Source organism: Poecilia latipinna, unplaced genomic scaffold, assembly GCF_001443285.1.
Source record: "Poecilia latipinna isolate Pla-1442-1.1 unplaced genomic scaffold, P_latipinna-1.0 Scaffold225, whole genome shotgun sequence".
Lineage (NCBI taxonomy): Eukaryota > Metazoa > Chordata > Actinopteri > Cyprinodontiformes > Poeciliidae > Poecilia > Poecilia latipinna.
The window spans coordinates 52852-69600 of NW_015112841.1; the positions used below are offsets into that span (position 1 = coordinate 52852).

A 16749-nucleotide genomic window follows, 5' to 3' on the forward strand; every position below is an offset into this window, starting at 1 on the left:
TTTGGAGATTATTGATGGCCAATAGTTTCTGGGGGGAAAAAAAGTTTTAATTGCTCTAGTTGCTTTTATTTGGTAGTAAATTGACAAAGAAAAAAGTGGATAATGAGAGAAGGGGGAGACTGGGAAGCGAACCCACGACAGCCGCATTGAAAACTAGAGCCTCCATATGTGGGTTGTGCTTAACCCCTGCACCACCACAGCACACTCTGCCAGTGGTTTTTTAAAACTCAGATTTCTATGTTAATATATATTTTACACCGTTCTGTGTTGAGTTAACATGTTTGTAGTGTTAACTTTTGACAAAATACACTAGTGTTGAGTAAGTCAACACTGATGTGTGTTTAATTTCAACTACTGTGAGTGTTGATTCAACTATATCACAAGTAACACTTTCTAAAGTGTAATTTCTACACCATCCAGAGTGGACCAATATATACATTTTCAAAATGTTGAATTCAACTCTGTAGGAGTTGATGGAACACTTCCAAATTTGCTGTGTATCTTTGAGGAAAACCTTGACTTGGGATTAAGCTAGTTTTCGGACAAAACGGGGGTCCAAAAGGTAAGCTGTGCTCTAATAAAATGGCTAAATAATACATTTGTAACAGAAACGTCTTCAGCGGTTTAATCAGCTCATGTTAGTGGGCAAATACTGCCTCGTGAACCTTCACATTTTTTTAATTTTTATTTTTTATTTTAAGACCCAAACAGGAAGCTTCAAAAATAAACTACCATGCATGTACATAAACTCTTCTTTTTCTCTGTGAGGATCCGAGGCTTTGCAGCGAATCACTCTGCTCCCACTGGCATGACTCTCCCTGACATTAAACAGCGGGATGACGTGATCATTGGTGTTTAAAATAAAATATCTTGTGTTCTGCGACTGAACGTTCTCCCTGCGCCTTGTCAGACCCTGAGTGTATGTGTGTAGACAGAAATAGACAACCACCCACATATCATTAGGGAGATGCAGAGAGAGAGAGAGACGGGCTGTGACAGCGTAGGATTCTGAAGCGGTGCTGAAGAAAAAGAAAATATGGTGGTCACAGCTCAACACCTCGTGTTTCGTGCTGCATTCAGATGTAAGAAATGCGTTTCTGGGATTTGGTTTAGGAGTTTGCTGGGTCCCCCCCCTGCAAGTTAGCTCTTATAATTTCCACAGCGAACTTCTCTGGTAATCTGAATTAGGATGTGAAGTGTGTGGGAGGGGTGTGGGCCATGTCGCTACACGCTCGTACTTTAATGGACTTAATGATGTAGAAGGAGTCCGCCCTCTTGTGGAGTGCTGGGGGAAAGGGAAAAAAATGTTTTATTTTGCTCGGCATTACAGGATATTTTGTGGAGCACTTCAGTTTCCACCCTCTTACCTAACAGTTTCATGATTCATTGTGTGGGCTGAAACATTTGTTTTACCCGAATCTCTGCAATAAATCATGGACATAATCATCAAGTGTTTTGTGTGCTACTGTAAAAAAAAAAAAAAAAAGATTTCCTGACTGATGTTTATAAAGGAGCCGATTAAAACGTTTAAATGTCGTCGGTGCATTGTTTTATTTGTTTGTTTCCTGTCTGTCTCCAGGAAGCTGCTGAATGTGAAGATAATCGATGACGAGGAATATGAGAAGAATAAGACGTTCACCATTGTGTTGGAGGAACCCGTGCTGCTGGAGGTGGGACAGAGGCATGGTGAGTCTCTTCAGTCATGAGTTTCTCCATGTTTAATGATGGAAGAGAGGGTGAGCTCGGTTCTCTGCCGCGTGTTTTGGAGGATCAGAAAGTAGCATTTTGGGCTCATGTGACCAGACTACCTTTCCCCACAAGGCTAGCTGTGTCTCTTTCATGGTTTGTGACAGAGCTGGGGGGGGTTGATGCTTTCTTTCAACACTAGCTGTTTGTACGTAACTTCGGTGATGTTCCACTACAGTCGGAAACACACAATTTCGCACCTGCTATGTTTCCATTAAAAGAAGAAATGCGTTAAAAATCACGTTAACATGTTTGTTCACGCGACATCATTAAAAAAACATGGCGCGCCACCATCTTCCTGTCATCTTCTTCGTCATTTCCTCCAGTAGTAAGGTCCAGTTGTTGAACGCATGAGACGTGTGATGTGACAGAAATGTTTCCATCGCAGTTTCATCCTAGCACAAAGAATTTATATTGAAAAACAAGAGGTTTTTTTTTTTAATTCCAGTGTTGTTCACTGATGTTCTCTCAAACCTCTGAAACGTCACAGGATGCCTGGCTCTAGTTATAGGTGCAATCAAAGTTTTTGCTTCTGCCGATCTGCACAGGGGACACCAATGACAACAAAACGGCGGTGGGTCCAGAGGACGTGTCAAAGATGGGCTGCCCCGTCCTGGGAGAGCACACCAAGCTGGAGGTGGTCATTGAGGAATCCTACGAGTTCAAGGTAACTTAAAAGCCAGCAGTTCTGAGCCACTCTCCTCCTAAAACAAGATCTCTTGTTTACATCTTGCGCTGGCGGATAAACAGCATAGTTGACGCTGTTTTTACCTGGCTGTAATTCATTTGAAACATGAAGCTGCTAAGAATTATTCTGTAGACACGTCATATTATTTGCGCTGAGAAAGTTAGAGTGCGAACAGTTTGCTGCTGGATATGTGTCTGTAAGTCCTTTCGTTATTTTGAATCAACACGATGTATCATTTACATCAGCAAGTAGAGGATTCTTTATTTCTGTCTCAGTTTTCTGGACAAGCTTGTCAAAGTTCTTGATGGAAAGCAGAGGCATTTTGAGGCTCTGATTTGGCTTGTAGGTGAGAAAATAAAGAAAATTAAAAAATACCACAGTCTTTAAATTTCAAGTTATGAGGGTAGAGAGCATAAAAGCTCTGTATGTTAAGAGACAAAACCTAGAGACCAAGAGTAATCTCCAAATGTTATAGCAGTGTTCATCAAATTACATAATTTCATCTTTTACAGCAACTATCTTAACTCAGCCAAAGATCTGTGTTGGATTATGAAGCGTGTTCGTGTTGCAAACTAACGTCTCTACGCGGCACACGCAATTTTAATAGGAGTTATTATTGATAGAGAACGGATGTGATTTTACAACAAAAGCAAATAAAATCTACTGTAGGAAAAAGGCCTTTTCTGCAGGTTCAGACCTGAGAAGACGACGCCTGTTTGGCCTCTGGTTTGTTCTGCTAATCCGATCTGAGACCCCCTGATTACATCACCATGACATCAGCCTTATTATTTCTCCCGTTCCTGCCACGGGACGCAGTGTGTTCGCAGAGTAAACTGATGCCTGCGTGTGAAACTGGCCGTTGTGTTCCTTTAAGACTATTTAAGAGCATTTAAGCTGCTACATGATACAGATCTGAGACTCCCGGCTCCCCACACTGGCTCTGTTTCCTGTGGGCATGAAGCCCAGCTCAACCCCACCTCCCTCCAAATCTGGTTCTGTGACTCACTGTGCACCGCAGTGGGATGAGAGACGCCAGTAATTGTACCCTCGGTCACCTCATCAGTGTCTCCCGTGTCACTTCTTGCTAAGCCTGCGCCGATAATGTGTGTCTCACGGCTTCTTGTCTCTGTCTCCGTGTTCGTCTCCAGAGCACCGTGGACAAGCTGATCAAGAAGACCAACCTGGCGCTGGTGGTGGGCAGCAGCAGCTGGAGGGAGCAGTTTGTCAGCGCCGTCACCGTCAGCGCAGGTGAGCCACACGCACCTGAACGCTTAACATCTGCTCCTCCCGGCGAAGGCGGACCCGCGCGGTCCGGACCAGGTCCCGCCAGCCGCCTGTCGTGCTTCGCTCTCGTTAAAGCCCCAAAGACGAGCGTCTCAGTTTGAAGTTCTAACGCCCTTCGGCGATTCAGCGTTTATTTGCTGCATCTGTTTGAAGCTGACAGCTGATTAAAAATGCATTACGTGCTGAATTCCTGATGAGCCCCGCCGTAAAAGCGGCTCTGGACAGTTTATGCGACTCTCGGCGCTCTGCTCTTTCACAAAAAGCCATTTGTTTTGTGAAACTTTCAGATTCTCTCACACAAAATCAGTAAATCGACTTTCCCGACCCAGAAGTTTTCATTTTGTTTGTTCCAGCTTAAAGTCAGCAACGTTTGATTGAAAACATGTAAAATAGTGAAAACGTACGGAAGTCCGTTCCTGCTGAGAATTTACCTCATTGTTGTCAAGAACACACATTTCGGCACGGCTCAGCAGCTTCCAAAATGAATAGTTTTTTATTTTCACCTTGTTTTACAGAGCTTTAATTTTATCAATTCAAAAAATCTAATCAAACCACTGCCTTTGAAAAAATGATCTATAATAATCATAAATTATTCCATTTGTAGAACTCCTACCAATTGACAAAACAGGTTAAACAGATTATTGTAGCAACACATACAAAAAAGATACAAGTTTGACCTCAAACCACTTTTATTAGCAATGAAAACTTGATCTGGTTACAGTTCAAACTTTAGGAAGTTACGGTAAAGCTTTCCTTAAAAGAGACACTGAAATCAGAAGTACAGCAGCCAACGGGTTGGTCTCTAGTTCATCAGAGCTCTCACAGTCATCACTTCAGAGTCATTAATGTCAGGGACATCACCGTCCTCTTGACAAGCTGTAACCATAGCAACAGCACATGTAAGTTGATGTACGTGTAAAAAATGTTAGACGTCACAACAGTACCCACTACTAAATGGATACAAATCTTAATTTGGAGTCTGTTTGGCAATAAAACATCAATAATTTGTGGTAAGATGTGTTTACTGTAACTAAATTCAGCTGGTAAAGGGGTCAATATGCATGTGAATTTAGTGGGACAATAAATCGGTTCACTCTCGACTGATTTCCTTTTGGAAAATCGCAGAAAACAAAGTGAGGATTTCCAGGGCAGCCTTCCCATAAAACAGAAAGCGATGGTACAGCTAACTTTCAACACTGGTTCTGTGTAGTTCTGGTACTTTTTCTGCATGTTTAAATTAGTCTAAAAGTCTGTAACTCAGAACAAAAAAGCATTTTAACAGAGAAAAGATGAGATGTGACAGTTCAAGATCAATTTTACATGAAGTTGGTCAATATTTTTTCTAAAAGATGAGAGACATGGTTACATTTAAATTTAATCATGGGGGGAATTTAAACAAAATACAAATGCACGTCATTCTTAGAGGAAGTGAGCCATAAACCATAATAACTTTACAATGAAACTATGCTGGTGTCTTTAAAGCAGAATGAAGTCTAAGCTTGGCTGAATGTGTTGTATAATTACTCTGAGGTCAAACAAATCCCATCGCTGCATTATTCTGTCTGGGAGACGTATTATTACAAATAGTCGGATTACTCAGTTAACCTTCTTGAATATGAGGCTCTTGTCTTGATTTGGAAGATATCTCACATCTTTATCGTGCAATTCTGTTTGCAGCTGCATCTATTTTAAAGCAATATATGCTGCTTGTCCTTTGCACCTTCAGTCGTTGTTTCGATCTCAGTGGTAAAGACATCGATTCGTGAGTGAATTTATGTTTTTAAAATAACAATCAGATCAGGCCGGCTTGTTGGAGTTTTCCTGAACTGAGCGAATAACAAAACCTGCTGTAGCATAATCGTCTGCAATCAGGAGGATATTTTTACCACTTTAAGTGTTTGAGATAATGATTTAAAAAAAAAAAAAAAGTAGACCTAACAAAACATTTTTTTTTCCTTCAGCTATTCTCTATTTTAAAACTGAATTATTATTATTATTATTATTATTATTATTATTATTATTATTATTATTATTATATAGGGAAGGCTCTCTGGTGGAGGGTTGACTCATGCTGTTTGCTTGAAGACAGGACGGTCTGAAGCCTGAAAATCATTCTTTCAAAGATGTTCTTTCACATCGCAGGTCAGCAAATGCGTCTTTACTGCTGCGGTGAGGTATTAGACTCTTCAGTGCATGTTGATATTCACAGCAGCTCTGGAGGTTTGGACGCAGACCTGTCAAAACACAACCTCTTTCACAAAGTGTCAGAACTTCTCTACCATTTTGTTTTCTTTCAGATGATCTCTGATATTCTCTCCGTATAATACCTAAAGGGAGGAAAGAAAGTGATATTATGTTAATTCTGCAGGGCAGATTTAAAACTGATCAGGGCGACAGAATCAGTCACGGATTTTTCTCTCAGAAAAATCAGAGTTTGATGAGGATATTAGCAGGAAGGTGTAGTATGTCATTGTACAGATCTCCTAAAGATTTACTACCACTAGTAAATTCATTGCTTTTAAAGTTTCGCAGAGCTTTTGTTTAAAAGAGGATAACAGAGTAGTTTTATCGTGATGTATTTAGACATGTAGCTACTGAGGTTATATGATAGGACAGTATTTTTCATGAGAATGAGATGAGACCAGATTTTATCCATATTTTCGGTGGTTTTACAACTGCAATAAAGATTTCATTAATGAGTGAGAGTTGTAGACAGAAATCTAAATTGACTAAAAGTTTAATCAGTTTATTTTAAAATCAGCTTACCCCGCTGAAGCTGGTTCCTATTGGTTGCAAACTGAAGCAGATGCTAACTTCAGCATCGGTCCGCTGTTTTTCACAGTGTTGCTTGCAAATAGTTTGTTTGTTGTCGGTCACTCTGCCACAGAAACGAGAATCTGAAATTATTGGAGCCCAGACAACGGGCTTCATCGGCCAAATCTGTCAGCACGACAGGTTTCCTCTCAAATCTCGATGGTAATTATAATTCAGTCATAAAATAAACAGGTCCAGTTCTTGTGCATAAACGGCCACAGTCGGATCCAAATTCAGTTGCACACATTCCTGTTCAGTCTGAACTAAAATGTAATTCGGTGTAATTAATTTTTCTTTGCCGACTGGTTAAAGTCGGATCCAGGACGCTCGACAGGTTGAGTTACCGACTTCGCCTCCTGCACAGACACACGGCAGCAGTGGAGATTAATGACTCGCTTCCAACCAGAACCGACCTCCAGCAGAACCGGACTTAATATGAGCCGCCATCTGCTGCTACTCAACATGTAGGGCAAGCCCAAGGTTTTTGCGGGACCCTGAGGGACTCCCTTTGATTTGGGGAAACTTTCCAACACCAAAGATCGACTGACAGCTCTGTGGTATATGTGGCTTAAATTAAGAGAGTCAAACTCATTTTCATTTTGGGTCAAGATCGATAAAAGTATCGATAAAACTACAAACAGTGTCTCTGCGTTTGACTAATTCCTCTTGAAATTAAATTATATGAAATATGATTTCGCATTCATGTAGTCTAGTATTATACAGACAAAACTGTTGATTTGATTGATAAAATAATATTTAAAATGTGAATGTAAAGCTCTGGAAAAAAATTAAGAGCTAACTGCAATGAATCCTATTGAGAACCTCCCGGTTATTCCACGAAACACAGATTTCCGACTTAAAATATCAGCTTTGTTGTTTCTAAATGAACATGAACTTATTTTCTTTGCATTGTTTGCGGTCTGAAAGCACTGCATCGTTTTCTTTATTTTGACCCTTTTTATTTTCTGCAAATAAATACAAAATTTTAGCTTTGAATTTCAGAGACATGACGTCAGTAGTTCATAGAATAAAAGAACAAAGTTCATTCCACTCAAATATAAACCTATAGAGTGAAATCAGAGAAACTGATCATTTTGCATACACGCTTTGTTCTAACTGTGTAGTTTTATAATATTAATTTAATAGTGGCTTAGCAACAGCTTGCTCCATATATGTCTGTAAAACATCTACTAACGAACAGAAAGGGAGGCTGTAGCTGCCTCAACAGGGTAATTATTGTGAACTTTACTTGTTTTAAAAACAACAACACAGATCCTGCTTGTGTGTGTGAACCATCAATCGGTATAATTGCCTTGACTGATGTCCTCGTGTCGCTAGCTTCCCCCCGGAGCACATTGGTGACACCTGGGTCAAGTCAGGTCTGAATCCTCGTTAGCGCAACGGTGACATCTTGATAACGTTAAGTACAGCAGACAGACGCTTTACGCAGCGCGGGTTCCTTGGTGATGAACAAAACCCCACAAAGCCCAGTGGCAACAGCAGAAGAAAGACGTGCTAATCGCCAGATTTCCTTTCGGGCAGCTGCTGATTCCCTCTGCTTTTGCTTTTCGTTCATGTGCTCCCGCTAGGTGACGACGACGAAGAGGAGAGCGGGGAGGAGCGGCTGCCGTCCTGCTTTGACTACATCATGCACTTCCTGACGGTTTTCTGGAAAGTCCTCTTCGCCTTCGTCCCCCCGACCGAATACTGGAACGGCTGGGCCTGCTTCTTCGTCTCCATTTCCCTCATCGGCGCCCTGACGGCCGTGACGGGCGACTTGGCCTCGCACTTCGGATGCACCGTCGGCCTGAAGGACTCGGTCACCGCCGTGGTGTTTGTTGCCCTCGGCACCTCTGTTCCAGGTGGGCGTCCGTGCCGAGGAATCGACCTGCTCTGTAATCCCCCTGGGTTTTTCGCCTGTGGCGCAGAAGCAGCTGCTCGGGGGAGACTTACGTAACCTCTTGTTCTCCTGAGCTGTCAGAGGAATTATCTCCAATGCTCTCACTTAGCACCTTAACAAGACGTAAACAAAGAAAAACACAGTTCTCACTTGTACGATCGGCTTGTATTACCACGTCGCCGTTTCCTCAATTTATTTTTTTCTTGTGTGTCTTTGAGGCACAACAAGAGTATCTATTAGCCTGACAGGTTTGAGTGAAGAACACAAGCATGCAAAATGGAAGACAGTTGATAGCTTTGTTTAGGGATGCACAACATGTTTATTCAGAGGTTTTGGTAGTCATGTTTAAAATGTGCCTTAATATACCTGTATATATGTGGCTAAAACATTAATTCAGGAGATGCGTTTCGTTAAAATGAGCAGCTTTCTCATTTTAACACGTCCTTCAAATCGGGAATTGCGACTTCTCAGAAAAACGTAAAGAGGCTCGCTCTGATTCTCCGTCCTGCTTCTGCTACACAACACTCAAACATCCCACAAGACGGTGCCGTTTCACTGCTACGTCTTTTCTCGTTTGAACGGGAACACGTTTTGCTTTTAACGAGACATAAACCTCGCAAAAAATGACAAAGTTTCCCCATGTAGACGAGTTTTGTATCTCGTAATTTTGCGAAATCGAGACAAAGAAGAACTGCCCTTGTTACAAACGAGGCGCCGCTCCTGAACTTGTTTCCTAACCCCGGCAGCTCGTGCGTTGCTTCACCCACTCCGCCTGCCACAGTTCGTTTAATGAAATTTGCATCGCTCGTATCTTCCCTGACACTCTGTCAGCGTGTCGCTTTTCTAAACGCTACGTCAAAAGTGTTTCTGCAAAGCTTTTGTATCTGCGTTGAGAGCCTAATCAGTGTGCTCTCTGTGCTCGTCTGTATTTAATTAGGTTTATAAAAACTATTGTGCTTCAAATCAACTTTCAAGTCAAGTTTATATATATACCACAATTAGCGTCTTTAGGGCGGTTTAAAGTGCTCTACATCATAAAAACACAACAATCACAAAGTATGAAACAGACGATCGTCAGTTTGTTTTGTCAAAAGTCGTCATCAGAATCATATTTATTGATCAATGTTCCAGTTACTATGAATCAAAGGCAGCTCTAAATAGGTGAAGGTTTTGGCCTTGGATTAAAGGAACTCAGTGTTTCGGCTGTTTTGCTGTGTTGAGCGACAGCAGTGATGCTTTCTGTCTTCCTGGTTTTAGCGAGAACTTGAGCAGCAGCGATCCGGGTCTGGATGTTTTTTAGGCAAATAGTGAAGAGACTACTGCGGTAACCAAAGCGACTAAAGATAAACGCGTGGATGACTTTTTCTAGATCTTGCTGAGACATTAGCTCTTTAATCAGACTCTGCCTTGAGTCCAGTTTGGCAGCCGATACTCACTCTGTGCTTTACCGGCATACAGATTGAACCGCCTCATTCCTGCAGGTAGAAGGGTCACTGCAGATCCAGAGTGAGTCTCTGTAAGCAATTACCGTTATCCCACAATGACAGATTTCTATCCTGATGAGAAAAGCCTCCCCAAGAATGACAATGCGCCCATCAATAGGCCACCGCAGTTCACAGACGGCTTTGATAAGTCTGATTAGAAAAAAAATCAATGCCAGGAAAACTGGAGCTGCTCCAGTTGTGCAAGGTGACTCTGGGACCTTGCATTTGTCATCAGCCGGTTGCGTAGGTTTAAAGACAAACCCCGTTTCTCTCGTCCTCTCCTCCACAGACACATTCGCGAGTAAAGTGGCCGCCATCCAAGACCAGTACGCCGACGCCTCCATTGGGAACGTGACGGGCAGCAACGCGGTGAACGTTTTCCTGGGCATCGGGGTGGCGTGGACCATCGCCGCCGTTTTCTGGAACACCAAAGGTGAACCATTCAAGGTGAACCCGGGCTCGCTGGCCTTCTCCGTCACCCTCTTCACCATCATGGCGCTGGTGTGCGTGCTCGTGCTGCTCTACCGCAGGCGCCCCAGCGTTTCGGGCGGCGAGCTCGGGGGCCCACGGACAGCCAAGCTCCTCACCTTGTTCCTCTTCCTCTCCCTCTGGTTCATCTACATCCTGTTGGCCTCCTTGGAGGCGTACTGCCACGTGCCTGGCTTCTAAACACAAGGCAAAAAATAAGAAAGTACAGACATGACTCCTCTTCTTGTTTTTACAGTTTTCTCACAAGATTTCTAACTATTTGTATCATCACTTATTATTGATATAGCACAAAATCTAGAAAATGATGCACTTAAGGACTTTGGGACTTTGTTACCGCTGATGACGCTGTGAAAGCTAGCTTTAGCCACTGAAGCTAAACTTTCTTTTCCTACGCTAAAATACTTACTTCTTATGACGTTTACAGAGCTGTGAAAATGTACTTACCCCCCCCGACAGATTTCTTCCGTTTTTCCTTTTTATTTGGTCACATTTACGTGTTTTAGATCTTCAAATAATTTTTAATATCAAACCGTGATAACAGGAGTAAAATAATTGGCACCATAAAAATTATGACCTACTCTCCTTTGCAGAATTTCTTACAAAATCAAGAACATTTGAGGGTTGATGGGCATTAAGAACCTAATTTGGGTTATGCTCCAGGCTCTCAATCAGACTTAGCTCCAGCCTTTAACTAGGCCATTCTGAGATCTTAATTTTTGGTATTTTTTAACCATTTGTAGGTGTTCTTCCTGCTCTGCTTCAGATCATTGTCCCGTATAGCATCAGGATAACTCGTCCTGGTCCTAAAGCAGCAAACTCCCACAAAGACTTCCATCCATTTAAAGTTTTCTTTTTTCTGTCTTATCAGTGCATAGAATATTCTCCCAAATGCCTTTTTTTTTCTTTTTTTTTTTGGTAAATTGGTATTTTGCACTCCATTTTGACGACAGTCTTTCTTAAAACCTCGTTGCACCTGTTGCGTGTGAGCCTTTTGGTTCAAAGGCATCTGAAAACATGATGCTGCAACTAAAAAGACGCTTCCACATCATCTTTTTACACATTCAGCTCAAAGTATAAACAATTTGATCGCCATATTAACCCCCCTGCAATGGATTTTTGAATTTGTAGAAGAACTCCACCATGTGAATGGCACAGCTCTCCCACGCCGTGCATACAGCACATGTTCGCTCCCCGCTGCAGAAACAATGCAAACGTGACTCAGATGTCACAGCAGTCGCTCCGCATTAATCTCACTTAGCCTCACACTAGGCCGTACAGACGGTTTGTACACCTGTGCTACCTGGAGTAGGGAAACCAAAAGTGAAACGTGAGCCATCGCCTACTGATTTTTTTGGCTTTTGATTCATTCCCTGATGGTCGGTCTGTTCTTATATTGAAAAAATAAATAAAACAAGATGGGGACGTCACAGAAAAGTAACACCGACAGTCATTACCCAATTAATCTGTAGCATGCATGGACATTTCGCATCAAAAGCGTCATGCAAACTTAAACCTGATCGTTTAAACGGATGCCCTTCTTCTCCTCACGTTTGAACCCACTTACCAGGTATTTTCAAAACGTAACAAGACAGGAAACAAACAGCGTTAGTGGTAAATCATAACCACTGGCCTTTACTGAGGCAATGGAAAGTCCCTTAAATGTGCTTGAGGATCTGAAACAAATGTAAAAAAACAAAAAAAAACAAAGAAGAAATCTGTGAGGTGCGCAACACTTTTTCACTGTATATAATCAGCTTTGGTTCCACCAAGCCGCTCTTTGGCTTGACATCTGCAGCATTACTTGGTCTTTTTGTGTAACCTACCGATTCAGTTCGCTCAATCCTGACTCGGACATTCGAGATTCCTCGGTGGAGGATGAAAAATTAACGCTGGTGCATGGAGTGACGTTACGTAGAGCTTCGGTGCAATATGAAGGACTCGAGAAGGACAAGACGTGTTTGTGTAATCAATATTAACATTAACTATTCATTGTATATCATGTAAAGGTTGACCATTGTGCGTGGGAGTTTCGTGAAAGACTCGATGTGTTTACTTTTGCACGTACTCAGATTCACGGTTTCTTCTTGGTAATCTATTTTATAAAATGCTGTGTGTGGTTTTTTGGACCTGGCTGTTGAAGTGTTGGTGTATTTATTTATTTTTTTCTGTACATGTGAATCCCAGCTGTTTCATGCTCTCTCCACTGCCTGGTGCCCTTTCCTCACATAGCCTCCTCCATCGGTTTCAGACAGCCAAGTTTTTCCAAGAAATGACCCGTTTTTTTATTTTATTTTGTTTTGTTTTTTTACAACAATTGTGAAGTTGAAGCAAAGTGTTTGCTTTTAGATAGATTTATGAAGTTTACATATACGTGTGCGTGCGTGCGTGCGTGCGTGTGTGTGTGTGTGTGTGTGTGTGTGTGTGTGTATACAGGTGAGCCTTTCTCTGGGATAATATTGTTTAAAGAATAGACTTCACCAATGGGACATGGGTATTGTTCACATTAAAAAAAACAAAAAAACAAGAAAAGTGATAGTTTGTGTGTAGATTTGAAAAACTCTTCTTTTAACCTCTGTCTTGCTGACACTGGTACAACAAAAGCACAGCAGAAAGCAACAAGTGAAGCGATCGGCACAACTAGAAAGCACCAAAAGAGTTCTTGATTTGACTTGAAAAATGTGTTATAAACAGGATGTGTGTACAGTATTACTTGAGAGTGTTACCGTCTTTTTTATTACTGTTATTATTATTATTATTATTTATTTAACCTGGAGTGTGTATAGCCATATTTATTGTTACTGTATTGCTGTAGAGCTATTTCTATGATCTATTTTACTTTTATTTATATGCACGTTTGATGTATAAAAAGTGGAAATAAATGTTGATGATTTATGGTCCCAGAAAGGTTTGCAGTGTTTGTATTACTTTTGTATGTAAAAAAAAAAGGGTTGGGTAACGTTGACATCACCTTTATGCTCCCCAAAAGCAGCAGCAAAAATACAGGGAATGATGTGAAAGGGAGTAAAAAAGGATGTGGAATAATCCTCCGACTGCAGCTCTGTGTCTTAATAACTGTCTTTTTATGGCAGGCAAAAACATCCCTTAATTGCAAACACATTAACTTGCAAGCAAACCTCCTGGTGTGACAAAAAAGATTATTATTATTACTTGTGGGCGCATGCAATTTTCTGTTCATGGTCGAATTACCTTGTACTCTGCTCTATAACTCAAAGATGTTTGTTTTTTTTACCACCCTCCCCATTTATAGACATGAAAAAATCCCTTTTAACTTGTCGTGGTTGCTGAACTGGATGAAGGTCTGGAAACTGAAGGATGTTTTAATTGGGATCATCTGAGGGCGTTCTTGTCCCGAAAATGTTTATATATATATGGCAGAGTCATGCAGCATATACTTTAATTCAAACAAAATATTCAGTATTATTTATGAAAATTACCTCAGTTTTTATATGTAAATCGTTCCTTTATGTACAAAAATGTTTTTTGTAAAAGGGCTAATTAGCTGAAATGCTAACATTTGAAAGTGAAATGCCCAAACTTTACGATTCGTGGTGCTGCAGGTTCTTTAATCCTTCAGGGGGGATAAACAGACAAAGACTTATGAATGTTCAAACTCAAAATAAAATACATAATTTATTTTCGTTTTACCTGCTCAACGGTTTTTTTTTTTTTTTTTGATGAAATCTATCATTAAAGATCCAAAGGCTTCAGACTGTAAAGATAAAGGTAGTTTTATTTATATTGCACATTTTCAGCAACAAGGCAATACAAAGGGTTAAGCGAGGGGGTTTAATGTTGCCTTATTAAAAGAAAAAACAGACAATTTCCAAATTTTTCCTGTTTCCTATGTTGTTGGCCAAATTCTTATCATCTTGGACTTTTGGTCAGGGGCCAAGTAAAATCATTTCAAGGGCTACAAATGGCCCCCGGGCCACACTTTGGACACCCCTCCTCTAAGTTCTCTACTAAACTCATGTAAGTCTCAGATTATGGCTCTAAATTGAAGGCCTATATTTCTCCAAGTCCTTCTAAAAGCACTCGTCAAGGGTGGCCTTCTGTTTTCAGCTTCCTGGATACAGAAAGGAGGAGTTTTATTTTTTCAGACAGAGGAGACTGAAAATAAAGGTGCGTTTTATTTTGGTGTCTGTTTTATTTTCGGTCCCTCCAGCCGCACAGAGGCAGGCTGTCACTACTTAGATCGGTTTGTTTACACACCGTGCTTTACCAAAGTATTTACACCCCTTGAATGTTTCAAAATTAGAATAGTGTGAAAAAGTTAAATATTTTTTGCTGCTCATTTCAGGAAGTGAAGCTCATACTTGTGTAGATTCATGACGCATAAAGTGAAACATAACCTAATACCTACAGAGGATGGAGACCCAGCATTCAGCCTGCCACAACATTACTGTAAAGTGAAAAAGCCATTCAAGAAGGGTGGATCTAAAACTTGCAGGAGTTAGACAACAATGAATGGATATCCCTTAAAAGTTGAGTGGAAGGAAAAAGTGTGGTTTAAGACGATTGTCGAGCAATATCTTTTCAGCGATTTGAGGGAGTTTCCCAAGGAGTGGGCTGAGGCAGAGGTAACGAATCCTGATGTTCCTGTTGAAATTATCCTGTTTTTTAGTCAATTTCACATAATGGTCAACTTTTCTGAGACACCGAATTTTGTTTTTTCATTATCTGTAAGCTGTTATCTTTAAATTTACGAGCAATAAAAGCTTGAAATATTGATTTAAAAATGATATATCTTATAATTTTCATTTTCTGACATGAGGGACAAAAATACTGACCAAATCTTTCTGCGCTTTAGTCGTAGACTCGCATAAAGTGCAGGTGTCAAATGTTGTAATCCCTTCAATTAGCAGATTCGCACATCATTATTTTATCATGAGCAGCAGGTGCCAAGTCCCTCACAAATGGGATGTGAACTATTGTCTGGCTCATGCTGCTAAATTGCAAATGTGAAAGACTTCACTCATTAAAGTCGCAGCTGTGACTGGGGGCTGCTGAGATAAAGTGATTCCGGCGTTGGCAGGGGATTTATCGCGGAAGCATAATTGAGATTGCTTTTCTCTTTGGGGGAACTGTCCAATATGTGTTTTAGGAGATACAGGAGAAAAGAAATGCTGATATAAAATGCATTGTGGCTCTGAATGGATGAAGGTAACAATATGCTGCTGTACAGCCGTTAAACGAAGCTAAGATTTATGCTAAAATGTCAAACGCTGTGCAGTTTTTAGGGTAAAGATAAAATATGACCTTCCATTATCGACGCAGCATGTCTCTACTGTCAGCCATTTTTAGCAGCTGGGAACAGCTAAAGCTGCTCTGACGGCTAAAATTAGACGATAACTCGTGGCTCCAGTCTTTTTTGTGATTTTTCGATTTCCTGGTCAGCGTGACATCCCTGCCAATCATCTCCTTTTCTTGTGACGAACGAAATAGGACACGGTCCTGCGAAAGATAACAAAGCCTCAAAGGAAACCATTACAGAGACGGCAAAAGAGTTGATTGCACGTCTTAAAAATAACTGAATGAGGAATAATTCAGTTTTACACAGCACCAATTCACAACACACGTTGTCTCAAGGCACTTTCGATTCAGACGTTTCAATTGATGCTGGCCATCAAACGGTACTTTCTATGTTGAAGTTAAATAATACAAATAAATGATCAGAAATGTATATGAAAGTATTTGTGAATTAACAATCATGTCATTAATTAAGTTTTTTTCTTTTTTATAATGAAAACGTGATTAAAATAAAACTCAAAAATGGTTGAAATGATAATTATTTTTAGATGGATCATTGAGAAGAAACCTGCTCGTCTATTTATGCTTGGAAAAATGCTAACTATACCACAGAGCAGGTCATTAGAAAGCAAAATAACTATAATTTCATTTTTTTTAAAATTATAAGGTTTTCAGCTTATTTCATTTAAGTAAAATTCATTCTAAAAATCAAACAACATAGTTCCAAAAATATAATTGTACAGCGGTGCTTTAAAAGGTACGAGGACAATACGAAAATATTCCTACAGCACTCAGATCACTGCTGGCTGGCAAGAAGAAACCAAAAGCTGAAGGGAAGAAGTCTTGTTTGCAGTTTGCAACAAGCTATTGCCTGCAGCAAACATGGAGGAACTTTTTAAGCTACATGGCAAACAATATGGAAAACTAATTAATCACTTTTCTTGCCGGAAGAAAATCTGTTAGGTTTTCCTGCAGGGATCTCAGATCGGGTTGGTGGTCCACCAAAAAACATGGATTTCCCACCCCTCCAAGAAACAAACAAACAACATTTTCATTGCAACGACGAAGATCTA

General features: G+C 40.6%; 1 protein-coding gene across 2 annotated transcripts in view; it reads left to right on the forward strand.

Annotated features, from left to right (window-relative positions):
- Positions 1–12282, forward strand: part of slc8a4a (solute carrier family 8 member 4a) — a 41718-nt gene extending 29436 nt beyond the window's left edge. For both annotated transcript variants that reach the window (XM_015031954.1, XM_015031955.1), the window contains exons 5-9: positions 1580–1686; positions 2295–2413; positions 3583–3682; positions 8122–8394; positions 10206–12282. In XM_015031954.1, coding sequence (XP_014887440.1) covers positions 1580–1686; positions 2295–2413; positions 3583–3682; positions 8122–8394; positions 10206–10585 — 979 coding nt within the window. In that variant the 3' untranslated portion in view covers positions 10586–12282. The remainder of the gene's footprint in view (positions 1–1579; positions 1687–2294; positions 2414–3582; positions 3683–8121; positions 8395–10205) is intronic.
- Positions 12283–16749: the final 4467 nt, after the last annotated feature.